We start from the raw sequence: 14,567 nt of genomic DNA, 5'->3' as shown, positions 1-14,567 counted from the left end.
AGTCTGAAAAAATGTTTATTTATTTTTTTATACAGCATATTAGAAGTATAAATGTTCTTATATGACAAATTCACAAAAACTAACTTCAAAACACTAACTTTGCAATCCTTTAACATGTCATCCAGATATCCACACATTCTTTGAAAAATGACCGTAACCACTGTGTCCAACTTCAGTGTGTTATATGTACATACCCTCTTATTGAATCTGAAGCACAAACACATGTCAGGGGCATGTCCAGGATTTTACTCACGGGGTGGCAAAACCTTGTGCACTTGTGCCGGGTTAAGCCATTGTGCACCTTCTCCACTATACGAGCTAGGTCCGAGTTGGGGTGGCAAAGCTCATTTTTAAGATGGCAGCTGCCACCCCGTGACACCCTTCTGGCCACGCCCCTGGCGTGTAAAATCTTTCAAAGATTTCTCTGTCAACCCTTGATAAGTTGAAGCATCTTGAGATGTTTTGAAATATATTAGTAAGGAGAATAACTTGGAACTTTTTGCCAACAATCGGCATTCCTTTAAAACATCAACTGCATCAATCCAACTGTAGTACATGTCAAATTGTGTTAATCATGCAGTTCAAAACAATAAATAAGCACACAAATATTGTTGGTTTTCTTCGTATGAATTGAGTGTTGGTGGCACTTGTCAGAGATGTTTGCTGATGTGACATTACGAGTCGACCCAGCTCTGCTCTACGATAGCAGACACTCTCTTCTCGTACTCACGTTTGTTCTCCTGATAGAGCTGTGCAGCCTGACTGTTCGCTGGGCTGTTCGGGTTCGGCTCATCCAACAGAGACTAAAAACAATCACATAACAATTACTGAATAATGGAATCTTTCTACTGCAAAACACAAATTTCCAAGGGAGAAAATAATCTCACAATGCAAAAAAAAAAAAAAAAAAAAAAAAAATGTATGGTCTTAAAATGTCTCAATTTCTTTTTTTCTTCTTTGAAATCAGTCAAAACAGTTTACCAAAACCACACACTTGCCATTAGCATGACTTGTGCAATTTCTTGCTGTGACAAGAAAGTATTTAAAATATATTGGACAAATAATACATAAAATATGCACATCAAACATAACCCATTGCAGAAAACAAAATGCTAATTTAAACTGTAGTTAATACAGTGAGCTAAATTAATAATACAAAGTGAATGTGGTGACTGCAAATGCAGGTGTAAATCTGTCACAGACCTGTATGGATGTCAGTATGGAGGAAACATCATATGTGGGACTCCAGCGATTCTGCAGAATGTCTAAACATATACTGCCATCTGCATATACTAATACATGACACAATATCATTAATATTCAATGTGTGCAAGAAACACTACAAAATTCATGAGCATTTATTACTGAACTGTTAACAGCTCACCATTTGGGTGAAACATTTTGGAGATAAAGCGAACTGTAGGAGGCTTGTTTGGATATTCTTCTGAAAATTCAATAACTAGCTTGAAAGTTCCTGCAGAAAAAATAACATCTTTAGCCAAAATTGAACATTAAGCAAATAACAGCATTCCACACTGATCAAAATCCGTACCCTCTTTGATATAATTTACTCTAAATATACCTCTACTGTTCCTGAGGTGGTAATTGCTTTAGATGCTGAAAAAACTTTTGATCGTGTCGAGTGGCCGTACCTTTTTGCCATGCTTAGAAAATTTTGGTTTGGGGAGGCCTTTATTTCGTGGGTGCAGCTCCTGTATGCTCAACCTCTGGCATCTGTACACACCAATGACTCATGATCTGAATATTTCAAATTAGGGCGTGGAACACGTCAGGGATGTCCGCTTTCCCCCATGCTGTTTGCTTTGGCTATTGAGCCAGTCAATTGCTCTGCGGTCCTCTTCGGTGTTTGAGGGAATCACTCACTCTAATATTGAAGTTAAAATGTCTCTTTACACTGACGATTTATTGCTGTATGTTTGTAACCCTACTGTGGGCATCCCGTCAATTATATCTATGTTGAGTAAATTTGGTTCATTCTCTGGTTACAAAATTAATTTGCAAAAGAGTGAGTGTTACCCCGTTAATCAGCAGGCCTTGTGTCTTAAAAAAACTGATGTTCCAATTAAGTTAAATAGGTCCGGGTTTAAATATCTTGGGATTAATGTCACCAGATCTTTTTCATCTCTCTTTTCTGCAAACTATACCTCGCTGCTGGCTCAAGTTAAATCTGATGTGCAAAGGTGGCGCAGTCTTCCTTTATCCCTAATTAATGGTATAATGTCGTGAAAATGAATGTTCTTCCGAAGTTTCTCTTCTTATTTCAATGCATCCCCCTATTCTTACCAAATAGCTTTTTTTCTTTTTGTGGAATGGCAAAAAGCCCAGAATTCGGAGATCATTACTTCAAAATGGTAAAATCAGTGGTGGGCTGTCACTACCCAATTTTAAGTTTTATTTTTGGTCGGCTAATATTCATAAGATTATCTACTGGTTTCATTCATCAACTGCTCCTTGGTGTCGGCTGGAGGTGAACTCCTGTCTTTCTACCTCACTGCAGGCTTTACTCACGGCCCCCTTGCCCATTAACCCTGCACGCTTCTCTAATAACTCTGTAGTCCTCTCTACTCTTAAGATATTGTCCCAGTTTAGGCGGCATTTCAAGTTGAATTCTGCCTCTTCATTAATGCCAGTTGCTATGAACCATTCATTTCCTTCTTCAAGTACGGACCCTGTATTTAAGGTGTGGCGTGATAAAGGACTAAAATGTTTTAGAGACCTCTTTAAGGATGGCACCTTTTACAGTTATAATACGATGTCCTATGACTTTGAGCTGCCAAAGTCCCACCTGTTTCGATATCTTCAGGCTAGGCATCGTTCATGTTCTCTACTTCCTAATTTTCCGTGCTTGCCGCCCAAGCTCGTTTGGGAAGAGTTCCTCGAGCTTCTCTCATAAGGCGCTTATTTCCAAGGTTTACTATCAGTTAATGGAATTAGAGGACTGCTCCATAGTTAAAATTAAAAATGCCTGGGAATGTGAGTTGGGAGAGAGGTTTGTGGAGGAATGGTGGGGGAAGAACTCATTCTAGCTCTATATGTGCATGGCTGGGGCTCATACAGTTTAAAATATGGCACAGGGTTCATTATTCCAAAGCGCGGCTTTCTGCGATTTTCCCTAATGCTGATGATCGATGTGATAGGTGCCATCTCACCATGTAATCTAAGTCATATGTTTTTTTTGGTCTGAAGCTATGAAATTTTTGGAACAGTTATTTTGAAACTATGACTAAAATATTTAAAGTTAATAGGTGCCCTACTACTGCCATTTTTGGAGTCCCTAAGGACTGGACTCAGTTTTCCTCAACTCAATTAGATGTGCTCGCCTTTACGTCTTTATTGGCTAGAAGGCGAATTTTGTTTCTCTGGAAATCTTCCGAACCCCCTGGCACTTCGCAGTGGCTTGTGGACACGATGCACTTCTTGAAACCGGAGAAGAAAAGATGCTCTCGCTTTGATAGATCTGTCTCCTTTCATGATAAATGGCAACCCCTTATAACATACTTCTATTCTTTACGTACTTTACCTGATGATTGAATTTAGATAGTCTTTATCCCCCTTTTATATTTATGGTTTTCTTATCCCTCTGTGTTTTGTTTTTTATGTTGTTGTTGTTAAAAAAAAAAAGAATATATATGTGGAAGTTCGATACTTCGTGGAACGGGTTGTATGACTCTGTCAATTGTTATGTCATGCTCCATGTCTGTGTCTACTTTCCACTCAATAAAAATAAAAAAATAAAAAGAAATGAAAGAATGGGAGGAGTCACGTGATGCCATGTGATGTTCGGACGTGTGAACAGCAAGCTCTGCGCACTTTGCTAGTTTTAATACTTTTCATGTCATATACCGGTGAGATTCGATACACCCTGTTCCATAACTGTTCTAGGAAGACAATATGTCAAAGAATTCAAAATCCTCTGGCTCTGGAGACATTAAAGACACTTAGGTGCTCAAGCAGATGTCCCCCACGAGGCCACGGACCAGGAGATTCGGTGTGAATTGCTGAATGTATTGGCAATGCTGGTGAAGGTTGTTGCTGAGATGTCAATCGATCACTGCCATGGAGACGAAATTCACTGATATGGTTACAAGAGTGGCAGAGGTTGATAAACGGATCGATTATCTGGAGTCATCGGAGAGGGAATTAGCTGCTAATCCGCTAGTCACCAAAGTAGATTTGGAGCGTCTTTGGGAAAAATTGGAAGACTTGGAGAATCGTAACCGGCGAAATAACGTCCGAATTGTTGGAATTCCTGAAGACGAAGAAGGTCGAGATATGGTGAAATTTCTGGATGGGCTCTTTCTGAGTCTGCTCGACTTAACAGGCCACAAGCTGGAAATCGAGTGAGCTCACAGGGTTCTGGCGCGGAGATCCATTGAGGGAGACAGGCCTGATCGATTCTGGCCAAATTTCTGAGATCATTCGATAAAGATCTTGTGTTACGCAAGGCAAGGAGTAAAGGAAGGCTTTCTTGGAAGAACCACAGAATTTTCTTGATCCCAGACTTTGCGAATTCGACTAGAGAGAGAAACGTGATCGATTCAAAGAATGCAAGAAACTCTTACATCAATGGAAGGTCGCTTTTGCACTGATGTTCCCGGCCAAATTGAGAATAGATACTAAGGATGGCCGCAAAATATTTACATGTCCCCAGCAAGCATTGTCCTTCATAAAGTCAATGACTGAGTAAGTTATTCGTGGTTCTCATGTTGCAGCCGAGTGGGCCTGACTCACTGAGCACTGACTTGACTATTCGAGAAAACTGGGTGCCTTTTTTGTTTCTTTTTGTGCTGGTTCCGCCTAGCGGCTGGAGTTGTTTTATGAAGCAGCACTCCTTCGGGACAGTTTTGTGGATGAATCTGCATGTTCTTTGTGCTTACGCCTCCTGTTGGTTGGAGTTTGTTTTGTAGAGTATTTCTTGCAGGACATTGGAGTGATCAGCTAGAGGCTGGAGTTTGTTTTGTGGAGGAACCCAGCTTCGGGACAGTTATGTGGATGAATCTACACATTCTTTGTGTTTATCCCACCTATTGGCTGGATTTTGTTTTATAGATTTTCTTCTGTTGTGCAATTCTGTCTCACGAAATTTGTATAGAAACACCGGACTTGAGCAATCTGACGGCAAATTTGTCACAGGCGCTTTCATAGGTGTGCATGGACTGTTTGAGTTTAGAAGGATGGACGCCAGTTGGCGCTTTTGTGCGTGGGTTTAATGTGCATGTTTTTCTTTTTTGTTTGTTTGGTTCGGGGGGAAGTTTGGGGTTTGATTTTTGCACTAATGTTGGAATGTGGTCTTTATAATTTTATTTTTGACACACAATCTATTTTTTCTAATATGTCAAAATGTTAATATGAGTGGATTGTCTCTCTCCACGTGGAATGTGAATGGGTTGGGGCACCCCATAAAAAGAAGGAAGGTGTAGAAAGGTTCTAAGTTTGGGGCAATGGAGGAGTCAGGAGACAATGAAGCAGGTTCAAGGTCAGTTCTTTAATTTGCAGTTTTTCCTTCACACAAACAACAGTAACCGTCGTTATAAACATAAAGGTAACAAAATGTAGCACACTCTCAGACACTCGGCTGTTGTGCTTTCTGGTTACTCTCTCTCCCTTCTCTGATGCTCTGGCATGCCTTTTAGGTCTCCCTCCACCATCACTATAATGAGAGACAGGTGTTAGAGATAATTATGAGCCAGGTGATGAGCCTTACCACTCTCCCTCTCCCGCAGACCGACACATGACCACGTCCCCCATGCCACACAAAGTTATTTCTTTTCTTAAGCGTAAGAAATATGATATAGTGTTTCTTCCAGAAACGCATCTTTCCCCGCAGGAAGCTGAAAAATTTGGGAAGATATGGGGTGGACATGTTTTCTTTAGTTCTGGCTCAAGTAAGAGCAGGGGAGTCATTATATTGATAAGTAAGCATCTACAATTCAAATGTCTCAAACAGATTAAAGATAAATTAGGAAAAGTCATTATTGTTTTAGCAGAATTTCAGGGGCAAAGGTTGATTTTGGCTAATATTTACGCACCTAACGCTGATGATCAGGGCTTTTTTTATAGATCTTGAAGGGATGTTGCAAGCCGCTGGCACCCCTCATGATATAATATTGGTAGGAGACTTTAATCTATTGATGGACTCAATCCTTGATCATAGTGAAGCAAAAGTGTGCAAGCCCCCTAGAGCAACATTGACACTTCACAGGATGTGTAAAATCTTGGTCTTATAGATATTTGAAGATTTTTGAACCCATCTGGTAGGGACTATACATTTTTTTCTTCAGTCCATAAGATTTATTCTAGAATATATATTTTATATATTTTCTAGGACTTAGATAATAATATATATTTCATCTGTTGTTGATTGCTCAATTGGAAACATCACGCCCTGGTGAGTTTAGAGATGTTGCCACATACGGAGAAAAAGAAATCATATAGTTGGCACTTTAACGTATCCCTTTTGCAAAATCCTGAATTCCAACAAATGTTAAAGGCTGAAATCAATGTTTATATGGAGACCAACTGATCCTCAGTATCCTCTGTGGGCGTGGCTTGGTAGGCACTTAAGGCAGTTTTTAGGTGTCGGGTCACACAGTAAGCCTCATTCACCAAAAAATCCAAAGCACGAGAACTCGTGGAGTTGGAAGGGAATATTAAAAGTGCCGAAGCAGAGCTGAAATGCCGAATGTCGTCTGATGGCCTCAAAGAATTGACCTGACTGAAATACAGATATAATACTATTTTGTCGCGGAAGGTGGACTTTTGGCTATTCAGGGCAAGACAGTCATACTTTGAGTCGGGTGACAAAGCAGGGAAGCTTCTGGCTAGATATATAAAGCAGAGAGTCTTTTTTTACCATTCCCTCAGTGAAATCTGCTGGTGGTAAAATATTTACCACTGCCATTGATATTAATAATGCTTTTAAAGAATTCTATCTTGATCTCTATAGTTCCACGTGTTCGTCTACTGATGAAGATATTAGAAACTTTGTGGAACCATTAGAACTCCCTGAACTGACGACTGAGCAAAATAATTTTCTTGATTCTGAGATAAACTTGGAAGAGCTTGGCGAGGCAAATAAGGCCTTGCCTACAAGCAAGGCTCTGGGGCCAGAAGGCTTTGCAGCTGAATTGGTTCCACTTTTGTTAGAAGTTTATACGGAATCATTAAAGAGTGGAAAGCTTCCTCCAACCATGACACAAGCCCGGATCAGTCTGATTCTCAAAAAGGACAAAGATCCAAGCGAGTGTAAGAGTTACCGTTCAACTTCCCTGATCCAACTAGACGTAAAAGAAGAGATTAAGATTTTGCAAATATACGGATTTGGGAATACTTTTATTGGGTGGATTAAGTTACTTTATAGACAACCGGGAGCAGCAGTACAAACAAATGGATTAATTTCAGATTATTTTACTATGGATAGGGGCATACGGCAGGGTTGCCCTCTTTCCCCATTATTGTTCTGTCTTGCCCTGGAACCATTAGCACCTGCGATAAGAAAGGAAGGTCATTTTCCAGGGGTGGTGGTAGGAGGTATGGCGCATAAGCTTTTGCTCTACGCAGATTATATTTTATTATTCATCTCCGACCTCACTAGATCAATGCCTTGCCTCCACATAATTATTAATTCCTTTTCTAAGTTCTCAGGATACAGAGTCAATTGGTCTAAATCCGAAGCTTTGGCTCTGACAGTGTACTGCCCAGCGACGGCTTTGCTGCTGAGCGTCTTCCAGTGGCCGAAACAGGGCATTAAGTATTTAGGCATTTTATTCCCAGCAAATTTGTGTGATTTAGTTAATTTGGACTCTTTAATAAAAAGGTTTTCGAGCGATGTTGGCAGATGGGCTTCATTACATTTATCTATGATTGGGAAGGTTAATGTTCAATGATTCAATTCAATGAATTGTATTCCATAATTCAACTACCTGCTACAATCTCTCCCTGTAGATGTCCCCCTCTCTTATTTCAAGGAATTTGATAGCATAGGGAAGTCCTTTATTTGGAATGGTATGCGTCCCAGATTACATTTCAATAAGTTACATAAGCCAATTGACAAATGTGGGCTAGGCCTACCCAAGATTTTGTTTTATTATTATGCATTCGGTCTCAGACATTTGGCTCATTGGTCACTTCTACCTGAGAGAGCCCCTCCCTGGTTTTGTATTGAACAGGAAGTTCTTGCCCCTATTTTGCCATTGCAAAGCCTTTCTATCAAACTAATCTGAGAAGTTACACCCCGTTTTCTCGCATTTGCACTTGGTATGAACAAAAGTGTCCAGAGTGTTTAATTTGGACATTTATTTAAAGGAATAGTTCACCCAAAAATGAAAATTTGCTGATAATTTACTCACCCTCAGGCCATTAAAGATGTATCTGAATTTCTTTCTTCATCAAAACAGAATTTAAGACTTTTAGGATTTCATTTCAGGCCTCCTCCTTTAAACAATGCAAGTGAATATCCTCCATTTTTTGACTGTCCAAAATGCATATTTAGGATGCATCAAAATAATCCACACGACTCCAGTCGACAAATAAAGTTCTTCTGAACGCAAACAATTGATTATTTTTAGAAACAAAACAATACTTATATATTTTTTAACTACAAATGTTCGCTTCTGTACATCTCTGTGACGTGCGCTCATGAGAGGGATGACGTAAGCTCATTGGTAAGGTCATGCGTCACGTGGAGGAGGAGTCAGGAAGTGAGTCATTGTTTACAAGAGAAACTTGTGCCGTTCACAAACCAAAACAGTTAAAACAATTTAAAAACAATATAAAATAAATAAAAAATAATTTCCAAATAATAATAAAAAAAGAAAAACAACGTAAACAATGACGCGCTTCCTGACGACTCCTCCACTTGACGCGTGACCTTACCAACGAGCTTACGTCATCCCTCTCATGAGGGAAAATTTTCATTTTTGGGTGAACTATTCCTTTAAATGTTGCCTCGAGCATATGGATGAACCCAAAATTATGTATTAATAAGTCCTCTTTCTGCTGGACAGAGTGATTGTGAGGGAGGTTAATATGCTCGGTGACCTATATGAGAGTGGAGTGTTGAGATCCTTTGAAAAAAAATTTCAACATTTTGGGATCCCCAGATCTCAGTTCTTTAAGTATTTACAGCTGCGCCATCTGCTCTGTATTATTTCTGGGAGTAGCATACACCCCCCTAAAGTGGCAGATACTCTGGGAGTGGTGATTACTGATTTTGGAAAAGGTAATGAGGCACCCTGCTAATTCAGAGTCTGGGGGACGGAACTTTAACTTCTATCAAGAGATTATGGGAGAAAGATTTAAACTTTGTATTGGAGGAGGGAGTGTGGGCTTGGATTCTAAAAAAACGTCAATTCTGTATCTAGAGATGCAAGGGTGCGCCTTATGCAATTCAAGATTTTACAAAGATTCTATTGGACCCCCTCTAGATTGTATAGGCTTGGTCTTAAAGACACCCACCTGCTGGCGATGCCAATTAGAAGATTGAGACACAACCCATGTTTTTTGGGGGTGTGTTAAGATCCAAGTATTTTGGTTGAAGGTTTAGAGTTTTGTGTGTGACGTGCTGGGCACTTGGGTTTCATTTTGCCCCAGACTCTGTATTTTAGGCGATGGGGCAGTCATCAAAATAGGGGATAAACACATAAAAAATTGGGTTCTGACCAGTGTGATGACAGGCAGACAGATTGTTTTAAGGGGATGGAAGTCGGCTGGAGTGCCCTCATTTCGGGAGTGGTGTGTGGAGATGGGGAGTGTGGCTGCTTTCGAGGAGGTGTCATATAGAAGGCTGGGGATCTGGGATTCATTTGATGGGAAAAGGTGCAGTTATTTTGAGTTTTTGGGGGACTCTCGGGGAGGGGCTGTGGAGAGAGACGCGTAGTTTTAGATGTGTATGATTATTATATTATTTTATTATTATTATTTTTTGTGTGTGTGTACTTATGTGTGACCACGGGGATGTTTGTTGGGGGTCGGGGTGGGGTTGGTGATTGCAGAGGGGTAATAGAGGGAGTTAAATGTTGATTCAATGTATATTTGTTTTGTTTTTCTTTGTCAACAATTTGAATCAATAAATAAATTTTAATAGAATTTTTTTTTTTTTTTAACACAAATCTTTAATATGGTCTATATATGATTTCAGCATAGGCTGGAAGAAACATTGCATACAAGACAATTTCTTAGCAACAAGTTTGCTACATATATAGAAACTGCATAATAAACGTTGCCCTATCTAAAAAAAAAATAAAAAAAAAATGGAAGAATGGCTGACTCACCATCTTCAAATGGAGTTCCTACAGGCCTGTAATGAAGTACACAGGAACAGTCATGAGAAAACAAACTACTGACTAAATATGGAAGTGATGCATGATACATGGCTCACAGTATGTACAGCATGAACTGCTTCATATCTTTAATAGTTCCGATTTTTTATTATAGCGCAGTTGATTTCTTTTAAATTCTAGCCTTTTTGGCAACATTTTGGCTCTCAAAATGGGAAATTCCAATATTTGTAGAATTCGAATTTTGATGTGTGCCTAGCACTGACGATGACTTCAGACAGTTCGTGTTCATGTGCAAAAAAGCTAGACAGAGTGGAACAAATATGACAAGACGCAGCGCTCCCGCACAAGACGTCTCCTAGCGCATGTTTACAATGAAAACCATTTGAAAAACAGCACGGATGGAGACCAAAGCAGGTTCGGTGTGAATGGCCCCAGGTGGTGATCTTTGCCCGTTGTACACGCTGTTACCACAGTGAGGTAGAGTCTGAGCCATAAATGAGCTTCACAACCGAATACCACTGGGAATTTTACTACCGTACATATAGCTTGAGTCCAAATATAATTTGAATCTTAGTAATATTTAAGCGGAAATTTGAGTCCAAATATAATTTGAATTTTAGTCATATTTAAGTGGAAATTTGAATTTAGTTTCTCAGCCCTGTTGACAGCAGTAATAGCGGCCAGAAGCACAGGTTATTGTTCTACAAATTATTGATTTTTTTAGATTATAGTTTATGTGCTCAAACAGTGAACTTTCTTCATGGAAATAATTAACCAAGCTCAAAACTGTTTTGCATCAATTATAGTCGGTGAACACTCTGGGCTCGACAGGTGCTTTTACATTTCATACCCTGTCAATCACGTATTTCCCCGTTTGAGTTACTGGCTATTTGTCGCTAAGTTCCACCCATTTGAGAACTTGACCAATCAATCGAAAACTTTGAAATGCACAAAGAGTGATATGTACGGTAATTTAGATTTTTTTTTTGACCATATATTGAACTCGTCATTGTGCCATTTATTTTGAAATCATAGGTGAAGCCGTGTAGTCTTTCAGTAATCGCCACTGATATACGTACCCAAAAATCACAGCGTTCCACAGCATGATGTTATTTTCTGAAGGTGCACCACTCACACCAGTCGGAGGGTCTTCTTGAAGTCTGACAAGATAAACAGACTTGAGTGAAATCAGTCATGCTGTCAAACAACTCCACATTCTACCCACGATTTATTAAACAAACAGCTTCAAGAATAACATTTGTACAGTGCATCCGGAAAGTATTCACAGCGCTTCACTTTTTCCACATTTTGTTATGTTACAGCCTTATTCCAAAATGGATTAAATTCATTATTTTCCTCAAAATTCTACAAACAATACCCCATAATGACAACGTGAAAGAAGTTTGTTTGAAATCTTTGCAAATTTATTAAAAATAAAAAACGAAAAAAATCACATGTACCTAAGTATTCACAGCCTTTGCCATGACACTCAAAATTGAGCTCAGGTGCATCCTGTTTCCACTGATCATCCTTGAGATGTTTCTACAACTTGATTGGAGTCCACCTGTGGTAAATTCAGTTGACTGGGCATGATTTGGAAAGGCACACACCTGTCTATATAAGGTCCCACAGTTAACAGTGCATGTCAGAGCACAAACCAAGCCATGAAGTCCAAGGAATTGTCTGTAGACCTCCGAGACAGGATTGTATCGAGGCACAGATCTGGGGAAGGGTACAGAAAAATGTCTGCAGCATTGAAGGTCCCAATGAGCACAGTGGCCTCCATCTGTAAATGGAAGAAGTTTGGAACCACCAGGACTCTTCCTAGAGCTGGCCGCCTGGCCAAACTGAGCGATCGGGGGAGAAGGGCCTTAGTCAGGGAGGTGACCAATAACCCGATGGTCACTCTGACAGAGCTCCAGCATTTCTCTGTGGAGAGAGGAGAACCTTCCAGAAGAACAACCATCTCTGCAGCACTCCACCAATCAGGCCTGTATGGTAGAGTGGCTAGACGGAAGCCACTCCTCAGTAAAAGGCACATGACAGCCCACCTGGAGTTTGCCAAAAGGCACCTGAAGGACTCTCAGACCATGAGAAACAAAGATTGAACTCTTTGGCCTGAATGGCAAGCGTCATGTCTGGAGGAAACCAGGCACCGCTCATCACCTGGCCAACACCATCCCTACAGTGAAGCATGGTGGTGGCAGCATCAAGCTGTGGGGATGTTTTTCAGCGGCAGGAACTGGAAGACTAGTCAGGATCGAGGGAAAGATGAATGCAGCAATGTACAGAGACATCCTTGATGAAAACCTGCTCCAGAGCGCTCTGGGGCGAGGGTTCATCTTCCAACAGGACAACGACCCTAAGCACACAGCCAAGATAACAAAGGAGTGGCTCCGGGACAACTCTGTGAATGTCCTTGAGTGGCCCAGCCAGAGCCCAGACTTGAACCCGATTGAACATCTCTGGAGAGATCTGAAAATGGCTGTGCACCGACGCTCCCCATCCAACCTGATGGAGCTTGAGGTCCTGCAAAGAAGAATGGGAGAAACTACCCAAAAATAGGTGTGCCGAGCTTGTAGCATCATACTCAAAAAGACTTGAGGCTGTAATTGGTGCCCAAGGTGCTTCAAAGTACTGAGCAAAGGCTGTGAATACTTATGTACATGGTTTTTTATTTATTTTTTTTAATAAATTTGCAAAGATTTCAAACAAACTTCTTTCACGTTGTCATTATGGGGTATTGTTTGTAGAATTGAGGAAAATAATTAATTTAATCCATTTTGGAATAAGACTGTAACATAACAAAATGTGGAAAAAGTGAAGCACTGTGTATACTTTCTGGATGCACTGTACATTGAAAGATCTGATGGAGAAGATTTGATAATGTAACAAATAAAGAATAGCTTATAGTATGAATAAACAGAAGATCACAAGCAAACAGCACTATAATGACAATAAGTCTAGCCAAACACAAAGATAATGGTGAAAAAAAAAAAAATAGCTGTGTGTATACACATATGTCTTTATATAATTATTTTCAGGATGAAAGAACTAGTTTTGTAGGTTTGGTAAATTATTGTGTCTCAAAACCAGGACGGACAACATTTTGGGGCATCATAAGCATTTTCCAATGCCCTTACAAAAAAATGCTGCAGTTGTGCCATAAGATAGTGTTGGTGTCTGATGGTAACACCACAGTACTTAGATATGCTGCACAGAATGATTGCTATATTCATGTATGATGATATTTACAAGGTACTTGGACGAATACAAACAGATGTAGATGTCTAATGCATGGTAATATGATGAAACATGCAAACAAATGAATAAAATAGTATTGCACGGTACTATGGGAGAAAATAAAAACATGGCCCTTGTACTTGTATGTGGGCACTCTCAGTGAGGATTTGTCTGTCTTAGCTGCATTCAGTTCTTCTGAGTAAAGCTCGTTTGACATCAGCACACTCGTCTTACTACACATCTTATTCCTGCCTTTTTCAATAACACGTACGGAGTAATGGCTCAAAATACATGTACATGCACAGAAATGCTGAAGGCCTGGCTAACGCGGCTAACGGCTAGTTATGCATATAAACACACATTTCATGAACACATAGCACACATATGAAGCTCAAATGGCACAAACCTCTTGAAGTCTCTCATGAGTCGCCGTCTCGCTGGAGTGGACATGCTTTAATAGCGCCTTATTGTGTCATAAAGCGAGCAGACACCCGTTAGATTCAAGAAGGTGGTGCGATGCCCTAATGACGTCAAGTGTGACACCATCAACCTGGCTGGCAACAGCCGCAGTGACGTCATAGACTATTTGCTTACATTATTAGCAATGCATTCAATATACATTCATATAAATAACTTGAAAAATACAATATATAATACACATAATAATTCAGATCATTTAAAGGTATTACATTGTTGTAGCAGACCTGATTAGCCATACAGGAAGTTGCTTTAAAAGTCAGTATAGTGTTTGTTTTATTTCCATATCATTGAACATAAGCCCACAGATATCCATTTTGCAATTGAGTTTATCAACAGGGGCGGACTTAGCACTAGGCAAAGGTAGGCATCCGCCTACCAGAACAGGGTTGCCACCCGATCTTCCAGGAACATCCCGGTTTTTGGCCATCTGTCCTGGAAAACAAAAATTCCATTCCATTTAAATATTTTCTCAACAAGTGTAAAAATTAGTCTGATGAGCACTTAAGAGCATGGCCATGAATGTGGGCCACGCTCAAGAGCCGC

The 14,567-nt window shown here is 40.0% G+C and overlaps 1 protein-coding gene across 1 annotated transcript; it reads right to left on the bottom strand.

Annotated features, from left to right (window-relative positions):
- Positions 1-2: 2 nt before the first annotated feature.
- Positions 3-14,098, bottom strand: LOC127430698 (ubiquitin-conjugating enzyme E2 B). The gene is made up of 6 exons (XM_051680668.1): positions 13,951-14,098; positions 11,381-11,461; positions 10,293-10,318; positions 1,385-1,474; positions 1,204-1,292; positions 3-803 (listed from the first exon to the last, which is right to left on the bottom strand). The coding sequence occupies exons 1-6, from the start codon at positions 13,992-13,994 to the stop codon at positions 675-677; spliced, it is 459 nt and encodes a 152-aa protein (XP_051536628.1). The 5' UTR covers positions 13,995-14,098; the 3' UTR covers positions 3-674.
- Positions 14,099-14,567: the final 469 nt, after the last annotated feature.

Source organism: Myxocyprinus asiaticus, chromosome 40, assembly GCF_019703515.2.
Source record: "Myxocyprinus asiaticus isolate MX2 ecotype Aquarium Trade chromosome 40, UBuf_Myxa_2, whole genome shotgun sequence".
In the NCBI taxonomy this organism is placed as follows: domain Eukaryota; kingdom Metazoa; phylum Chordata; class Actinopteri; order Cypriniformes; family Catostomidae; genus Myxocyprinus; species Myxocyprinus asiaticus.
This window is presented reverse-complemented; position numbering and strand designations above follow the sequence as displayed.